General features: G+C 40.2%; 1 protein-coding gene across 1 annotated transcript in view; it reads right to left on the reverse strand.

Annotated features, from left to right (window-relative positions):
* Positions 1–610: 610 nt before the first annotated feature.
* Positions 611–19,403, reverse strand: part of map3k20a (mitogen-activated protein kinase kinase kinase 20a) — a 28,053-nt gene continuing 9,260 nt past the window's right edge. The window contains exons 5-20 of the mRNA XM_085384208.1: positions 19,068–19,133; positions 18,949–18,977; positions 17,857–17,994; positions 13,922–14,008; positions 12,920–12,994; positions 12,737–12,843; positions 10,593–10,728; positions 4,813–4,857; positions 4,688–4,718; positions 4,441–4,580; positions 4,272–4,334; positions 4,095–4,184; positions 2,124–2,240; positions 1,910–1,984; positions 1,658–1,808; positions 611–1,562 (exon numbers count right to left, since the gene is read on the reverse strand). Of these exons, the coding sequence (XP_085240334.1) occupies positions 847–1,562; positions 1,658–1,808; positions 1,910–1,984; positions 2,124–2,240; positions 4,095–4,184; positions 4,272–4,334; positions 4,441–4,580; positions 4,688–4,718; positions 4,813–4,857; positions 10,593–10,728; positions 12,737–12,843; positions 12,920–12,994; positions 13,922–14,008; positions 17,857–17,994; positions 18,949–18,977; positions 19,068–19,133 (2,066 nt within the window). The 3' untranslated portion in view covers positions 611–846. The remainder of the gene's footprint in view (positions 1,563–1,657; positions 1,809–1,909; positions 1,985–2,123; positions 2,241–4,094; positions 4,185–4,271; positions 4,335–4,440; positions 4,581–4,687; positions 4,719–4,812; positions 4,858–10,592; positions 10,729–12,736; positions 12,844–12,919; positions 12,995–13,921; positions 14,009–17,856; positions 17,995–18,948; positions 18,978–19,067; positions 19,134–19,403) is intronic.

The raw sequence follows: 19,403 nt of genomic DNA on the forward strand, positions 1-19,403 counted from the left end.
CAGACGTAAAAACTAATGAATTAATGAATCATTTGAGGTATGTATCTTCCACGGCCTTTACCGCGGCGCGAATTTTTTTTACAGAGCTATTTGCATACAAGGCGGGTAAAATGTTGATTCTTTTCCAACTTCACAAACAGACCAGATTTCCCCCCCTTTTTTTCTGCAAGGTTATTTCATGTTCAGACCAAAGTTCAGCATCCACACTTAAGTTAGAAGCCAGGAAATCAAATACAATTTATGAATCCTGGTTTATATTTATACATATAAATATTTATGGTGGAATTTATACGGGTTTTTGTTGCTAAATAGGATAGATTGGATAGATTTGTTGGCAAATGTGGGATTGAGATAGGAAAAAGAGAGAATTTAACTGAATTAAGTTAAATTTCAAAGAGAAAGTTACCCTGCAGACTGCTGTAAAGGTGCGATAAGACAAAAGAATGGCTGTAAACAACAGGAAGTGGGCATGATTGCTTATACATCAAAGGGAATAATGGGGTGGGGTGAGGTAAATCAGTTCAAATAAAACTTTGCACTTCTGAATTATTATATGTTAAAAAACACACACACACACAATAGAATTGGTGAGGCAGGAATGTAGTTTAAATTTAAATCTTTATTTTTAGGATTGATAAATAGCATCATATTTTCAATGCGAACCACAGTTTTGAATGTCATCTGCAAAAATCACAGACTACACTGTCGTTTTTAAAAATACGTGAACAAATAAGCTCATTTTTTTAAAATACAAATCCCAGTTACTAATTATGTCATGTGAGCAGACATAATCCATGTGTAAAACCTTTTCAGTGTGTAACATGTTCAGTTCTTGTGTGGCCTACATTAAGTTCTTCCACCACCACCGCGCCCTCCCCTGCCCCCCCTCCTCGGTCGACCTCTGACTTGTTTATTGTCCTGCCGTGGTAATCTCTTATGACGCTCCACTTTGATCCACCCTCCGTCACTGCTTTGGCCCCCCTCCTTTTCCTCACTGGCATTTTGTGTCACAGACAATAAACCCGGTATCGATGGTGTGCGGCTCTGTGGTCTGGCACTGTAATTGTTGGACGGCGGTCTCCATGGATGTCGGGGGGTTTTGCCACCTTTATTATGAGCATGTCCACCTCTACCACTACTCTCTGTATGACCCCAACCCTGCACCCCACCCACAGTAAATGTATTGCCCGTGTTGCTATTTCTGCGATAGTTATGCACTGCCCCTGCACTGAGCGGGCGCTCTCTGTCTGAGGTGCTCTCTGACGTAGTGCTGGAGGGACTGCTGCCCTTTGACCCCAGATAGAGCGTTGAGAGTTTGGCCGACAGGCTGGCAGTTGGCGAGGAGCTGCGTGAGTCGGCCCAGTGAGAAGAGTTGACGCGGTTTGGAGAGCGGCGCACAGCTGCAGCATAAGAAGACACATGTCTTTCATGTGCAGACAGGAACTGAGGCAGAGTGCGAGCATCAGAGCTCGTGAAGGCAGTGTGAGCAGCAGTCGTCGGCTGGGATTTCTGGGCTATCATCTGCTTCAGTCTTACATTGTACATCCACTTTGGATCAATATCTAAAACAGAAAACACGTACCTCATATACACCTCCTATATGAAGAATTTTTTTTTTCCGCTAAAAAAACGATATGAATAAATAATAAATATTTACCGCGGTTTGATCTGTCCTTGAGGTTCCAGTCTGTGCTAGCTGGGGCTGTTTCAATGACGAGCTCCACAGTCTTGATCTCGTCTCGTCCACCATTGACGCTCCATGTCATCGAGCAGCTGTGTCTGGTGGACTTGGGAGACTTGACATCATTCTGAAGTGAAAGTAGTGATATTTAATGTATGTTGTTAAACATGATTGTGCGTGACTGCCTGTGTGATGCATTTTCAAACTGCAGCTGCTAAAATGACCCACCTCATAATTGACGGTATAGTCCACTCTCTGGTTCTCCTGTAGCCCAGTGACCCATTTGTCCATCACAAAAGGTGGCTGCATTGAAAAACATTATTTTGTTTGAAAAAAACAAAAAATAGACAATTGCAACCACCACAATACGTCAGGTTAAAATGCACCAATCAAAACATTTAAAGCAATTAGATGTGTTACAGAAATGCGTTTCTGACGGCACCTTAGTCATCCGCAGGATTTCAACGTCTTGTCTGTTGGCGTTAAAGATGACATCTTTGATGTAGGTTATAGCGACTTCATCGCCGTCGAGTTCCATGTACATTTTCCATTTGCAGTCCTTGAAATAAAATAATTGCCGGTCAGATAATGTAGGTCTCAGCGACAATAGATGTAAAAGTTTTTAATTTCACTCATCTGTGTGGAGAACTTGGTAAATCTTGTATATAAACCAACAGCACAACCTACAGGTAGTTGAATGACAGTGGCCAGAAAGCCTCACATTGTGGGTGAAGACAGATAAGTATGAAATAAAACTTTTAAAATAAACTGCTAGCAGACCAAAGGGGAGAAAAGACAGAGTATACATGTAAAATGCAGTTTGCATGTAATGTCTACAGCAATGCAAACCTAAGTTAAAAGACTGATCTTTATGGAATTAGGTTCTCTACATAAATATACTTCAAATTCGGCACATTTCATTAAATTACTCTAACAGAGAAACGGAAACAAAAATCAGCAGCAAATATTTTCATGCCGCTATTCTAAATTCCAAACATTTAGGCCTTTTCAGAATCCAGGATTAATTTTTTGGAGCAGGAAACTGTCTGATTTTAGTTGATAAAACCTTTTTTTTTCTCCTCATGGACTGCTGCAGAGAGACACACATCAAACTGGGGAGGCACAAATCGAAGCGGTCCCCAGCCCTCTTCTTCTGCATACTGAATGCTGACGACGCACGTAATGATTTCGCCAATCCCTAAAAGCTGCCAGGAAGCTACAGGTCACTGCTTAACCACACAGGGTTCATGGCACAGGCCAATCCATTGTGTAGTGATCACAGAGAAAGACATCAGAGGAGTGGCACTAACACACTCGTCTGAGGAGCCTTCGCCCTCTCCTTCATCGTCCCCGGGGGCTGGAAATGACTCAAAGGGGGAAGCTTGAGCAAGCCTCTGGCTCAGAAACACACCAGTGGCCCAACGCTGGCCTGGTGTCGGGCCTGGACGGTCGCACCGGGGCTCCCAGGTCTATGCTAGTCTAATCACTCCAGCAGAAACAATGTCTGGTAATGATGCCTAGGACCCGAGTGCGTCTAATGACAACTCATACATAATTCAGCACCTTTCACTTGGCTGCACGGTGATATCCTCATTAGTAGGGGACCCTCAGTGGCTGTCAGATGGTGGCCGCACAATCGCAGGCCCTCATTTTGTCTTTGAGAAGTGCAGCTGCTTCCATGACATCGCCAGCAAAGAGGGGCGAAGAAAAAAATGCAGTGCGGGTTTGTTTTATTTAGTGCAAAAAACCTTCCAGTTTGTAAAAACAAGGCTGACACGGAACCTGACACCAGGCAGGGGAAAATAATTAGCTCTCATTTTCTCAGCCTCCTGTTTCCTTCTCCCTGCTGTGTTTTCTACCCACTAAACCACCACATGTCAGAAGAAATGGGAGGCAATTAGCAGGCTCGTTTCAGCCCTGCCGAACACACTGAAAGAGGACTATTTATGATGGGACAATGAACAGCTGAAAGATTAAATAACGTTTGCCTTTTAAAAGAAAATGACTTCTGGCTAAATGGGCTATTTTTGATTAAATTCAAACAGCAAGTGAAGAGCCACCCTTTCTCCACAGTTTGAGACCCTAACAAAGGGCTGTGAGCAAGTCGAGGTGGATGTGGTACATGGCTGAGCCTGAAATGTTTATTTGTCTGGTTTAATACATGTCTAGTGATGCCTTGAATGGTCAGCATAACAGCCGCCATCACGAATCCTCAGAACAAACAGCTTCAGTTGTAGTGGGCCGATTCAATCGCATGTCTCTATATCTCCTTAGAAAGTATCAATTATGCCAAAAATGCTCAAAGCAGAAAACATTTCTTTGTGATATTCTTATTTTTTTGGGTTTCATCGCTTGCTCACAGCTGCAAAATATGTTGGAGTCAGTGTTTGAATGTGTTTTCTGACAGACTTACAGACTTTCCTGTTGCTGGTTTCCAGTGGTACCCAAACACCAGCTCCAGATTTACAGTTTTACTCTGCTCCACCTCCTTTTCTAGTTCATCCTTGGGGAAGAAAACAAAAGCACATAAACATAAGCCCCAAAAGGTGCGTGACAATAAAAATGTAACACGTCTAACAGATGAAGATACCTTCAGCAGTGGCGGGAAGTGGACGAACCCGAGGTAATCATTAGTTAGCTTTTCGATCTCACACTGGAAAAAGAAAAAAATTCCCTTTGAATTCACCGCAGAGCCAAATATCAGAGAGCTCTGCCGATACCCCGTAAAAGTTTTCGGTTAATGGTTAGCAGTGTCTTGCCTTAAGGTGCATGACGTGACCTTTGGACTTGACCCCCATGTCCCGCATGTCGGTTTCTGTGAGCAGCAGCAGCCTCCGTCCGGTGATGTGGTTTTCTTTAAACAGATCCGCATAAAGCTGCATGTCACATGCGCTGTCTCCTGGCAAAGACACAACCAAACATTGAAACGAGCGCGGAAAGAATGAAGAATGCGAAACAGAAAACATTTAAGACGATCTGAACTGTTTAGAAAGTAAATGAACAAACCTGCGCCAAATATTTGCTGCATCCAGAAATACTAAAGGAAGAAAATCACGATGTAATCGTTTTAATAGCAATCATGACTGTATCACAATTTAAATGGCTGCAAGTAAAAACACACTGATACCAACCACATGCTCCTCTGTCCAGGTATATATGTCCAACGTGGGGAGCAACTGCGAAGACAAGACAAATTTAATCCAAAGCAACAGAATGTGGTTGGATATAGGCATCATGTGTCCATCTAAAAAAGGCCAGAACTCCAAAGTAAAACTCACAAGACTAGTAAATATTATTAAAATGGAAAATATCCATATTTTTGTCCACATCTTTGAAACCATTACTTTTTCAGTTATTGTGCTTTGTGATTAAGAAGACTGGATGTAGCCATAATGGACTATATCCAACAGAAATGCCCATCTGACTGATCTAATGTGATCTATTTGAATGAAAAAAAAAAATCTTTTATTGCTCATTAAATGCAATCATGCAGAAACTTGCCAGCCAAAATAAAGATTTCATCATTGTGATTATGAGACTGGTGTGTAATGACAGAAATAATGCAATGGGAAATTGGAGAAAATACGTCTAAATGAATGAGTAATCCCCCATTCACTGTCTTCTTCCCACGACATCCTGTAACAGCTCGGATTATGAACTAAATGCCAGGCTCAGTCGACAGTCGCTGAGGCTGCTGCCTCATAAAGCCACTCAGCCCTACAGAGCTTTTCCGCCTCCTCCTATAATGCAGTTCAGAAGTAAACAGATTCGGAAACACTAAGCCAATGCCAGAATCCCACTGGAGTGACTTAACATCACTCTTCAAAAGCCACATTGTATCTCACAAATGAGCAGCCATGCTCGTGTGGCACGTCATTGGCAAGTGTGGTTAAATCTAAAAATTTGAAATGGGGGATACAGTCTTTGTGTTTTAAGATTTATATGTGGAACATGCAGGAGAAAAGGACTTTGAGTTGGGTTTAATTCACACAATTGTGCCCCCATGTGGACTAAGTGGATGATGGGTAGTCAGGCCATGGATATACCTATAAAGAAGCATGTAGTTAATGTCTCAACAAAAGATTGAAAAATGGCCACAGGAAATGCATATTTTACTTCTTTTTTTTTTAATGAAAACACTAAAAGCCATCCTCTGTTATCATTACGTTTATTAATACTAGCTATAGAAATGTAACTAATATCATTTTAATGGCAAAACGTTTGTTTTATTAGTCACTAATTGTTCAGATGTGGAAAGTAATGAAATCGAGCCAAGGCAGATTAGGAGAAAGTCAAAAGAAAATCATCTGTTAACAGGAAAATAAATCAGATGAAGAAGTTTCACTATTATAATGGAAAATAAAGGAAATAAGAAGTTTTCCCATGGAAAAACACAAAATGCTGATTGTTATGTCTAGTGTAATATGTCTACGAGTTGATGGCACAAGAGGATAGGCAATATTTGTACAGGATTATTAGCTCATGGCAAGAAGCTAACAAGCAACAACAGAGGAATACAGAGGATTACATCCTCATGAGACTGACTGATTATAACAAGCGAAGGGGACAATTTAATGGGCTATGCTCAAGGAAGCATGTCCTTCCCCCACAAGAGGCATAATACCTAAGTGAACACTAATGCTAATATGATTTTCTGTACTGTAAAGAGCAGCTCTTGAGACGTGATTTTGTGTGGATAAATACAGCGTGGCGTCTATAGAAAGATGTTACTTTGTTAAGCTCTAAAATGTAAATTCTTTGGCTGAAAATTCATGTTTTTTTGGAGGCCTTAGGAAGAAACCTGTTTTCAAAAGTAAAATGAGAGAATGAAGCTGACAGCCACACAGCAAAGTCCCTCTCCTACTGTTTTGAACCTGGGTCACTCAGAGGAAAAAACATGTACTTTCTTATCCTGGTAAGAGACTGTGTCTCAACAACTGCACTCCACCACAACCAGAACAAATTGGCCAATCTTAATGTCAGCAAAATGTCACTTCATCATAAAAGCCTGGCCTTCTCTAGGCAACTGGATCACATGGCTCTTTCTTCACAGCATGGCACTATACATCCAGAACATTAGGCATACGGCAAATTACATCCATAATATCCACAGGTGGAGGGCTTCAAATATGTTCTATAATTGTGACCAAGTTCCCGCGCCATATGTGGTGGAAATACATCATGAACGCAGCTTATAAAGCAGAATAAATGCTCTTTTATGGTGTGACAAAGTAATGATTAATGAAATAATTGTCGAATAGTTAATAACGCAACTTAACAAGCTGTTCATATTAGTGCTTTCACAACACCAGTAATATACAGTGGGGGATGTAATTATTTGATCCCCTGCTGAATTTGTAAGTTTGCTCACTTACAAAGAAATGAACAGTTTTTAGTTTATATGGTAGTTTTAGTTTAATGGAGAGAAACTGAATTTCAAACCAAAAATCAATAAATTACATAAAAGTTATAAGCTGATTTGCATATCATTGTCTAAAATAAGTATTTGATTATTAATATCTCATAACATGACTAGCATAACACAAGCATAACATGACTTGGTACCCTGGTGGAAAAACCCGTAACATTTCTTGCAGTTGGTCACCAGGTTTCCACACATCCGGGGAGGGATTTTACAGAAGCTCTCGAAACCCTTAGGTTTTATGGCTGTTGCTTGGGAACTCAACATTTCTGCTGATCAAACTTAAGATTGGCTTGTCTATGTGACTACTTGAGCAGTGGCACCTTGCAAGTACTGCAAGATTCCAATCCATCACAGCGTAGTGTGCTTCCAATAGTGTTCTTGGTGGCTGTCACAACTGCCTTCATATCATTAACAAGCTCCTCCTGTTTTTGGGCTGATCCACCAGCTTTCTCATGATCATCCTCCAGGAGGAAAGACCTCGCATGGAGCTCCAGACTGAGGGCAAGTGATGGTCATTTTATATTTCTTTGCACCAATAATTGTCCCCTTCTCGCCACTTCTTGCTTCTTGCATATGGTCTTATAGGCATTTCCAGACTTCTGCAGGTCTGCAATCTTGTCTCTTTGAAAGCTCTTTGGTCTTGGCCATGGTGGTGGACAGGTGTGCTTTATAGTGTGGTGTGTTTATGTATATAAACAGGTGTGTTTATATACATAACAAGTTGAGATCAGGAGTAGCTGTAATTCATTAATTGATTGATTGTTGTCAGCATGTCAAATGGGCACACACCCAATCTATAGGTGCCAGAATTCTGGGTTGTAGGAGATCAATAATATTTCACTCAATTAGCAGATCAATTTATAATCTTTGTGTAATATGTTTTTTTTCTTTCCATTAAATGAAGCTACCACACAAATTAGAGACTGTTCATTTCTTTGTAAGTGAGAAAATATGCAAATCCAACTGGGTATCAAATAATTATTTCCCCCACTATATTCAGTGAGATCACACTATGTGATGGATGCAGGTGGAACAATACCAAACACTTGAAGGGTTCATTCAGTGTCATCAGACCACAGGAAGTGTCCCATTTCCACTGTCATGTTGACACAGCTCACAGACCTGGAGGAGTTGCTCGACTCGCGTGTTGACCTGCATGTTAGAGTGCAGGACAGGCCAGCCAATAAAGCCTCAAGTCTTCTATCACAGACTGCAGACTCACATACTCATTACCAGAGGTTGTGATATGAGAAGACATCTGTGAATTATTAAGACTCCTCAATCACAGACTGAAAGCACGGATTAGTACTTATCTTTAGAGGTAAGAACAGCTGAGAGGCAGGACGATGTCAAAAGCAGGGACACCGTGGGAAAAGACAAGAAAACAGGATAGAAAAGAAGAGACATAGAAGTAAATAACAAAGAAAAAGGTAAATGAGAAAAATCAACAATGTGAACCCTAAAACCCCCAAAAGTTGATTCTGCCCATTTGGACGTAGCATGAACCCTTAATAAAATAATTTAAGAAGCCAAATTTTAAAGTGAAGTTAACAGGACAGCAGAACGACAGAGCACATAGAAAAGAAGCACGTTTAATGCAGTTTATTCAAAGGCTCAACTGACTTGTTAAAGAAATTGTGAGTTGTCTATGTGGGAGAGACAGCTTCCAGGTATCTAACATGTGCATGATTCTGATGCATGGCCATATATAGGTTAAGACAAATGACTAGGTATCATTCACAAAAAACACTGGACCAGGTCTTTATGCTCTTGAGGATACTTGAGGGTGCATTGGAGTTTGCACAACCAGTCTACATTTGTTTTGTGGACTTGGAGAAGGCATTTGACCGTGTCCCGTTGCTACGGGCCATTTGATCCTTATACAACCGTTGCTAGAGCTTGGTCCGCATAGCCAGCAATAAGTCGGACTCGTTCCCAGTGGGTGTTGGATTCCCTAAAGGACTGCCCTTTGTTACCGATTATGTTCATAATTTTCATAATTTCTAGGCATAGCCAAGTGGTGGAAGGCTTCCACCTGGGCAGACTCAGAATCTCGTCTCTGCTTTTTGCAGATGATGTGGTTCTGTTGGCTTCATTAAGTGGTGGGCTTCAGTTTGCACTGAAGCAGTTTGCAGCCGAGTGTGAAGCAGTGGTGCTCCGACTACAGTGAAGCGGATGCTGTACCGGTGAAGAGAGAGCTGAGCATAAAAGTGTAATATTTACCGGTCGAGCTACTCCCCTACCCTCACCTAAGGTCACGAGCGCTGGGTAGTGACTACACGAACATGTTTGCAGATACTGGCCTCCCCCTTTAATTTAGGGTGAAGAGCTCGGCCATCCAGGAGGGGCTCAGAGTAGAGCCACTACTCCTCCACATCAAAAGGAGCCAGATGATCTGGTTCAGGTATCTGACAAGGATGCCTCCTTGGCACCTCCTGGGTGATATGTTCTGGGCATGTCCCAACAAGAAGAGGCCAGGGGGAAGACCCAGGACAAGCTGGAAAGCTTATATCTCTCAGTTGTTCTGGGAACCCCAGACAAGCTGGATCATTTTAACGTTGGTAGGCGATTACTAAGCAACATGATGATATCACAATATACCAAAAATTCAAGGCTTTTGGACATAAATGAAATGTTATCATCATGAAATTATTTAATTATATAAGGCTGTATAAATGCTAAAAATGGGTCATCTTGTCCCTCTAGTACAACATTATGATGTTCTAATATAGATGAGAAACTTCAGGGGCCTAAGATGGTAAATGACCTGTACTTGTATGGCTTTACACATCCAGTCATCCACCCATTCACACACTGGTGATGGCAAGCTACATTGTAGCCACAGCCACCCTGGGGCACACTGACAGAGGCGAGGCTGCCAGACACTGGCGCCACCAGGTCCTCTGACCACCACCAGTAGGCAACAGGTGAAGTGTCTTGCCCAAAGACACAACGACCAAGACTGTCCAAGCCGAGGCTCGAACCGGCAACCTTCCAATTACAAGGCGAACTCCCAACTCTTGAGCCACGATCACCCCAGATGTGTGTGCCAATTCTGGCTACTCAGTTGCTGGTGGAGGAGCTGTGGGCTGATAAGATTTTGGTCAGTAATAAAAATGATCATTAGTTGAGCCCTAAATCGTTTTGCATTGGATGTTAGATGCAAAAAAGGCAGAAAAAGGAATAGAATTAAAGCTGTGACTGTCATGTCAGAGGCTGGATGCTTACAATCTAATAGTAATTTTTTATTGTCACGATGCAAATGTTCACAACTCTGTTTCATACTCTTCTACTTTCCTTCTCATTTCAGAATAAGGTTGAGGGGACTTCAGAAGGTAGCTCAGAAAATAAGCCTCTACATGAAAACGCGAACGTGAACAACAGCGCAGAGTCGACGTGCTGCCGCCGAGACCACTTCACAAAGTGATGCGGCTGTCCTGAAGGTGAAGGTGGACCAAAGTGAAGAGGGGATAATGAGGAACTCACCGGACTGTTGGACTGTTCGATGAGTTTGCGCTCCCACATCTTTAGTCGCCGCTCACGCTCCTTCAGCTCTTGCTCTTTAGTGCTCAGGTCTCTCTCCAGCTTCTTAAGTCTCTCAAGTGTAGCTTCAATCTCACACCTTCATCATACAGCAGGAGAAAACTGTTAACATTTAAGGATGGCTGGATTTTTCTTATAAAAACCAAAACCAACATTTTTCTTTTTTTAAACCATGTCTCTTTATTTTCTGGCTTCCCTACAGTCTGCACCACTCAGTCTGAGCTCACTCCTTACATAATTTCCAAAAACAGCTGCCCTGTAGTTTTTAACGAACCTCTGTAAAGCAGTGATCGAACATCCAATGGATCTGGGACTACATTCAGTTAGACTATTCATGACAGCAGGACAAGGTATGTGTTTGAAGGAATAAACGAAGTGGCTCAATAATAATCCAGGTTTTCTTTTTTCTTTTCTTAAATATGTGTATAACTGACAGCAACCACAAACAAAGGATAATATTGTTATGTATGGGAAGTTTTCTGGTTTCCGAGTTCTATTGACAAATCACATTTCAGAAAGACGATTAGGGAACAAAAGAGAAATCCACTGGCAATCTCAATATATCAGTCTGACTTTAGTGAAATTCGTGAGAAGAATCATTCCACTGTTGCTTTTGGTCTTTGAGGGGATTTGTAGAGTGAGAAAAATAAAGAATATAACCACAAAATAAGACAGAGAGTTTTAGGACAGCATCCAGTGACACAACATTAAAATGAATCCAAAATAAAGCCCTGCACTCAGGAGGTGATTACGAGTTACGCCGACACTTTAAATACCAAGTGCAGGACAAAGCATGTTGGGGTTTGTTTTGCCCAGCAGGTGGGGCTGCGCAATGTATCGTAGAAAGCCATGCTGAACTTCAGGCCCGCTAAAACTCCCACACTCTTTTCATAAACAAATGCAGCCCAGGCAGGAAGGCCATGACTTACTCCTCCCAGTCCTCCAGTTCCTCCACCCACTTCCTTCACAAATAGTGAGCTCTACGGCCTCCCGCTGTACTGACAGGCCTCTACGTTTGGCATTGCCCTGACCCTTCCTGCTCAGTGAGCATTATAAACAGATAAAAACCTTTTATAGAAAAAAAATACTTAAAACTGAAATAATCAGCGTGTGAATCCTAGCAATGAAGGAATCGACCACGTGTCAGCTTCCAGCCCCACATCTCAGGTGCATACAGTTACATACTGGTATTATCCAGCAGTCACGTTATTGTATTTTTAAGTTATTGTACTTGGAAGGGAGAATGCATTCATTTTTAATTTACACAAGCACTTCAGGTCCATTATGTAAATGTGACAAATGTAACAATACAGCTAAAACAGGAAAGAATATGAACCTTAAAATGAAACTCAAAATCTTTCAATTTAAGTTAAATATTAAGAAGGAAAGAGCCAAAAATAGCATCTATAAAAATAGAACTATTTGGGCTTTTCTTGGTAACACAGATACCTGGGAAGCTAGAAACAGGTACAACAGGTTTCTCAACATCGCTTTTTTACGACTGGAGGTGCCATCTTTCACTTTGAGCCCTCTAATGTTGCCGGATCTAACTTCTTGGGCCAAAACACATTGTCGCTTTCTGTTTTCAAGCAGAGATTTACTTCAACCTGCTCCACCTGCAGATGGCTGCCTGGACACAATAACACCAACACAACTTCTGAGGAAAAAAAACTCCAAGCGCAGACAAGGCCCGGGGAGAGGCAGACAGAGAATAAAGTAACAGCTGAGACTCAGGCTGTGCCGAACACCACCAAACCTCCAGCTGCTCATACAGGCCAATTAAACACTTCTACTTGAAAAAGATGGTGATTATTTTTAGGGTCTTATGGGTAAAGAGAGGAAGTATATCCAGATGGATGATTCTTTGGGGGTTTTTTATGTCTTTATGTAGCTATCAGTGTGATTATTAAAGATCTATATGCATGATCTCAAGTCCTTTTTTGTGTTTCACGGCCCCCGTCAGCTACATTTCCACATCATTCTTTGAAAACAGTCGCACATCTCCCTACACTGAGGCAGTATACCGGCGAAAAAAAAGACAGTTATAAATACATTTACTGGGTTTGAAGAATAGCTGATCACATTACCTCCATTCAGCCTTGTTGTGAAGGAAAGAGTTGCACTGTTGAGGAAGCTGGCTGTCATTAGACATGGACTCTAAAGTAGAGAGGATCTGCTTGAACATTGGTCGCTCCTAAATGAACATAAAACCATTAGCAGTGTATATAATTCATATATCTGCTTCATATTTGCATGCTTGTACAACTTACTTTTGGTTCTGTTGCCCAACACTTTTTCATGAGCTCAGCAAAGCTGGAAGGACAGCCACTGGGGATGGTTAGCCTCTAAACCCCACACACACAGGCAGAGGAAAGAACAGCTTTAAAGGAACCTTAATATGCTAACTTAGATAAGAAGCTCAATACCATTCTTGTGTCTGTTAGATTGCCTTTGTCCTAAAGGGTCTCCTGTTTGTCAAGCATTTAATTATTGCTCTATATGAAGGATCACAACTGCCATAATCAAAAAATAAAGATACACATAAATACACCTGTGACCATTTTATTGAGTACACCTGGCATCATTATGTGAATGAGGCCAAGACTCATTCACACTGTATCATTTTCGTCAACTTTCCACCTACTGCCTAATCTCCATCATGCCTTGCTCCCCACAGCAGTTGCCAGGCCTGCATTCAGTCCTGACAAAATATGGCAAAACACCCTGTTATACTGCCAAAATGTTCCACCAATTGCAGCTGATTCAGTGTGTGCACTGCCTGAATACTGTAGGGTACAAGTCGCCGCTGACCTAATGCTTCAGACACCCACCAAAGGAGGGAAAACGCATCTTAAAGGATGCAGCCAACTGTCGCAAACGGGGGTCCCCGAAACCCAGAGGCGCTTAGCTAACCTAGCCAAAAATTAAGCCCAGTAATGATTATTTACGTGTTGATTATTACTAGTTGTTGTTGTTAATACTCTGAATAAAAGTGCGTTTCAGTTTGGCATACATCAAAGTTGAACTTTTTGTTTTTTATAATTTGGAAAAGGGTTATTGATGCAAAGGTAATTAAACACAAGAGGAAATTAAAACAAGTATAACGTTATAAATTAATTAAACCTCTAATATTATTCTGGTGTAATTAGTGGATTATTGATTTATTCGGTAAGTCATTTATTTACTTTTTCATTTATTTATTTAGATATTTTTATATGCCAGTTTCACTTCTCCTTTCAGAATTGCATTCATGTAATCATGCAGTAAAATACCTCATTCTTCTCAACCACAAGCCAGGCCACTTGTAAGCCTTCCAGGCCTTTGAATGGTATCTCACGGGTGAGCATTTCCCAAAGCACCTGTCACAGAAGGTAGAGAGTCAGGTAACAGTGTTGTAAAATTACACAACAGCACACTACATGTGTGAATGTACACATGAGCCGTGATAAGCATGGATCTGCTGCTGTTACCCATCACCACATGGTTGAATTACACAGAAATATCATAAATATATCAATACCCTCTGTTTATATAGCATGTGTATTCATAGCAAAACACTAAAAACATTTATGCATTTCCCTTGAAGACCACACGAAACATTAAAAACATCAAAAAAGAATCACGCATGATTTAAATGCTGTTGGGCCGCTGAAGTACTCCCTTCATAAGTCAGCTTCTTTTCAGCTGGGCTTCACTAGTGTCAGAAATAATCACCTGTGTCAACATCTTAAAAACCACATAATGAAAAGGTGGCGGAGCGCCGCTTTCAAACATCAAAGAGTAAGACTGTATATGTATACCACATTCCTAAATGTATGCTTCTTGACAGCTGTGTCTAATTACACGTATGTATTTGACTACAGAAATCAGATGAACGTGCAGGCGTCTGAGCGAGAAACTCACGGCTGCTGAGGTAATTTTACCAACGGCAGATTGTAAAATCCTACATAGATCCAAGGAAAAATAATTTTAATTAATGCGTTTGCATTTTACCAGAGTGACTCAATCTTTTATAATAGTGAAAGCAACTTTCAAAACAACTTTGGGGCAACCGATAAGCGATTCCATAGTGAAACGACTTCCAAATTACTCTCGACACTAAGTTTCTAAGAGGCTGTAATCCTGCAAAGGTCGCAAATGCTGTTTTTTTTCCACTTAGAGAGAAGAAATGTTCAAATGAAAAGCATCAATGGGACCGGTTGCCTGATTTTGTTTTTTGTTTTTTTCCTCTTGAGAGATTTTAGTGCTATTTGGTCGACTGCGTTCGTTCTATTTGATAAAATCTTATTTTTAGACTGAAATAAAAAGCTTGCCAATCATATGTTTCCTCTAAAAAAAAGATAAAAAAAAAAAATAATAACATAAATTGGCTCCAACTTCTTGACCTCAGGCTTTTAGCTGCACTTCCTGGTGAATTATTCACTTCTGTGATCTTTGAAGTACAATAATGAACACCTTTTCAATGGTTTTGATTATATTATTACCACGAGACTGAATGAGAAATAACAGAAATCTAGCAGGCGGTACAAAGCTCCAATGAAATGGCCTTGACCTGCTCTATGAGCCAATAGATTCTTGCTCAACTTTACAGATTTGGAAAAAAAGAAGCAAAAAGAAACTTTCTTCAAAGTCTAAGACTTCAAAGACTCCTGTTGTGAAGGACCTCTGTTATACGCGTCCACAATGGCATCCTTTAAGCACTGATTCTGCCTAAAGCTGTCATCAGTTTTGATATAGTGTCTAATTATTCATCTCTTTGAAAGAGTGCTGCTATTTGTTATTTTCTTTACATTTACTCTTTATAAAATATAATCATACAGTACATAAATATACGAGGAAAATACCCCTCAGCTTCCTGGTAGACACACCTATGGTATAAATTTCAAAATCCTACGTGGCCTTGATTTTCAGAAAACTTAACCTCTGACCTTGAGGTCAAGGTCACAGAGATTGTAACTCGTTCAAGATTTTTAGTAGATACTACTATGGTATCAATTTGAAGATCCTACATCGCCTCGTTCTTGCATTCACAAGCGTAGGTCTCCACACTGCCCACTGGCCAGTAGTTCACAAAACAAATGGATAAAGCCACTGTGACATCACTCATTAGAGATATCCCAACTTCTTATTGTACTATTCTTAGTTAGCGTATTGTCTGTCTTGTCTTAATGTTGGTTTAAAATGGAGCACTGTAACAAAAAATAATTTCCCCCAGGGATCAATAAAGTATTCTGATTCTGATTCTGATTCTGATTCTCTGTTAGGCTGACTCCATTTCAGTGTTTTAAAAATGCACGTGTTGAGTGAGAGATGGATTTGAAATAGGTACCAAAAGCAGGCCCAGTATGAAGCACAACCTTCGTCATAATCCTTTTTGACTCAAATGGGGACCAGAATTTAGTAAATTCTTTAACTGGTGAATGAAACCATAAACTCTTTGAGAAAGTGTCTTTTTCCCCCGCCATAGGTCATAAAAGTAAGGAAGAAGTAGTTATTTGACCAAAGTCTTCTATGAAATTTCTTTTTGCAACCACAAGCAAGAATGCAGGTTTAAAGTACTTTCTCAATGCCAGAAAGTTGATCCATTTTACCTGGATGCAACGCTGTTGATGTGACAAAACATTATCCAAGTGACTTCATGTGTCTCAGCTGACGGCAAATTCCCCCAACCGTATAAACAGATCCTTATGAAACTGTACTTGCTATAAGGTCGGGGAAATCTGCAGTCAGCTGAAAGAAATGGAAGAAGTCGCTTGGATGAGTGATGAAATGTTTCTTCCACTGAAGAAACATCTGGATGAAGTGAATAAACTTTCTGGAATCAACGCTTCCTCATTTGTTTCACTTTTCAAAAACAGGTCCCTCATGGTAGCTCCTAAAAAGTTTAGTTTGCCAAAATTCGCTCATGTTCAGTAAATTTATCTGTTTGGTCTGTGGTTCTTATAAGAAGCTTATTGCATCTTTCATTATGATACCATTTGGAGTTACCGGTTCCCGGACAAAAACAGGCTTATGATCTAAACTCGTCACAGCGAGAAGAAGTGGCCACATAACAGGTTGAGACAAGCTACAAACACACAGGCAGCATTCAACAAATACAAGAAGGTCACATTAAAAAGACATAACAACATTACTGCAACACAAATTGTGTGCGTGCAATGTTAGCGTTACGTTCGGTCTGACGTCTTTCGTGACACATCAAAAGGAATGAGTCAGCTCAGGATTAATAACGACACTACAAACCTCTAGGATCTCTAACAAAATACTTGCGGATAAATGTGTTGCTATTACCCAACCGCTCTTTTCTTGTTAAACCCAGGAAGCTGATTTTAGTGTAGAAGTAAGAAAATTGTCCTCTGAATGACTACGCTGCTCTGTATGGGAGAGGCTAGGTGCTAGGTGAGCAGGACAGGAGGAGAAAGCAGGTCTGTTCAAACAGTCAGAGACTGCAAGTGATAAACTTTAACTGTTAACTCTTAGGATGTTATGTGTTAAGGGAGGGCAAAAGGACACGAACACTAAGACTTTTCTATTAACCTTAGAATAGAGGCGAATAAATGGTAACTATACAGAAAAATGGCACCAGCTCCAGCTTCACGGGGCTTACATTTAAAACGGCAAAACTCAGACCAGAAAGAAGAAAACCAGACAAAACTATTTCATTTTTTTTTTAAACTGAAACATAAAAAATAAAAATCAAAGGGCTAAGATGCCAAACATTTTTGGCACTGAGATAGAAGAAGTATATTATTATGAAATTGTTTAGATGTTTAAAGCGTGCATAACTATATTTATATCATAAACACAACAGGAAACAGATGGTATATTTTGTGTCCAAATGATCTAATTCATACACGATGGTTTTATGACACCCCTAAAGATCTTTATGTTGCCCTGAGGATGAAAAGTAAACATCAGATTTATGAAAATGCAATAAAAAAAAAATCTTCACCCTCAATAGATATAAAGCAAGGACGGGTTATTTATTCAAACAATTAGTCATTAAGGAAAATGTGCTCTGTATAAAGTGATGTAACACTCAAGCATATTTAATTTCACCAGGTTCCATTACATTCAGCATTTTACACTGTACTTATGCAACAACACTACAAGGGAAAATGTACATGTAATTAAATTAGCTGAAATCAGCATTTTCTACCATTTTTGTGTGTGTGTGTTTCAACTCAGGTTCTTTTTTGCCACTTACTACTCCGTAGGAGAAGGTGTCACAGGTCTCAGATACAGGCAGGCTCTGGATCACCTCCGGAGCCATCCAGGGAAACGTACCCACTAAGGACATGTGCGTTGTGTGGGTGACAAACTTAGATGCCCCAAAATCACAGATCTGTAGAAATAATAATAATATTAATGTTTATTTGGGTATCCAGAGTAACCTGTCATTCATAAACCTTGTGTCACACTTAAAATATAGCAATCAATAGCAGCATGCAGATTTAGATTCACCTGCTGCTGATGCAACAAATCTACAGCACTGTAATCATATAATTATTCCTGGAGTCATCGTATGTTTCAGTCACTGTGACGCCACAGGCAAATTAAATGTCTCTATGATACAGAAAAAGCCTCAAAGCACTGACATATATAACATAAGGTTTTGGCAGATTTACAAGTGGATGTACTTTGCAGGACTCTTAAAGCAATCACATACTGTACCAACACAATTACTATCAACTTTGGTTTTGTGTCTATCTATCTAAGTCTTATCAGAGAAGAACTGGTCACCGGTCAGCAGCAGATCAGCAAAGAGGATCTCCTTTCTCTCAATCTCATCCACCTATGGCGAGAAACACCGTAACACTGTCCCTGATTACTTGAACATGCCAAGTTAGTCACTGCCCTCTTGTGTCCGTATACTGCTGAAAATATCAAATGAGGATTTCGTGCTTATATTTCTTTTAACACTGAATAGAATGTGAATCCTTAGCTAACAGGGCCATCACATCAAAGAGCAGGTTGAGTTTGTAGAAGTGAGACATGGCACTCCAAGAACCCTGAATTCAAATCTATGCAACAGAGCCACAGCAACAAGGTACAATTTCTCAGTCAGGAAAAGCTGTTAAAACTTAAATTTAAGACAAATTCAACATTGTAAACACTTTTTTTTTCCACCTTATCAAAGTTTGTTTGAATAATGTTTTTGTCCTAAAAAGTGCCTGGAGGTGTTTCAAGGTGGCTGGAAAGGACCAGATTTTATGATTACAGAATTCGGATTATTTCCAATTATTTTATGATCATCTGAGATTAGGTTTCAGTCCATAGGTTATATAAAAAGGCTTACTTTGAGAACTTTCTCTGCAGATAAAACAACTGAAAGAGAAAAAAAAGTCAGTAAATGCAGATGTTTACTTAAAATATTTAAGAAATTAAATTTGGTAAACTCGTGTCGTGGTCAGTTACCATTCCTGGACTTCAGGTCTCTGTGGATCACCTTAACAGGAGCTTCTGAGTGTAAATAGTGCATTCCTGAAGCAGAAATAAAGACAAATTTTCAGAGGAACATTAATAAAAACTCATTTGGAAACTACAATCCTAATAACACGAGCATTGGGACACTGTGTAAAACATAAATAAAAAGGGGAACGCAAAGATATGCAAATCTCATGAAACCATATTTCGATTTTCATGACCTCAGCCAGAACTACATTAACATTAAAACTGCTGTCTTTTTTTAGGTCAAAGGGCATTTAAAATGGACTGAGGCAAAGCGGAAAACTGTTCTGTGGTCAGATAAAT

The sequence above is a fragment of the Rhamphochromis longiceps genome, linkage group LG16 (assembly GCF_057381845.1).
Source record: "Rhamphochromis longiceps isolate RC_006_pf linkage group LG16, R_longiceps_female_GT1.1, whole genome shotgun sequence".
Taxonomy (NCBI): domain Eukaryota; kingdom Metazoa; phylum Chordata; class Actinopteri; order Cichliformes; family Cichlidae; genus Rhamphochromis; species Rhamphochromis longiceps.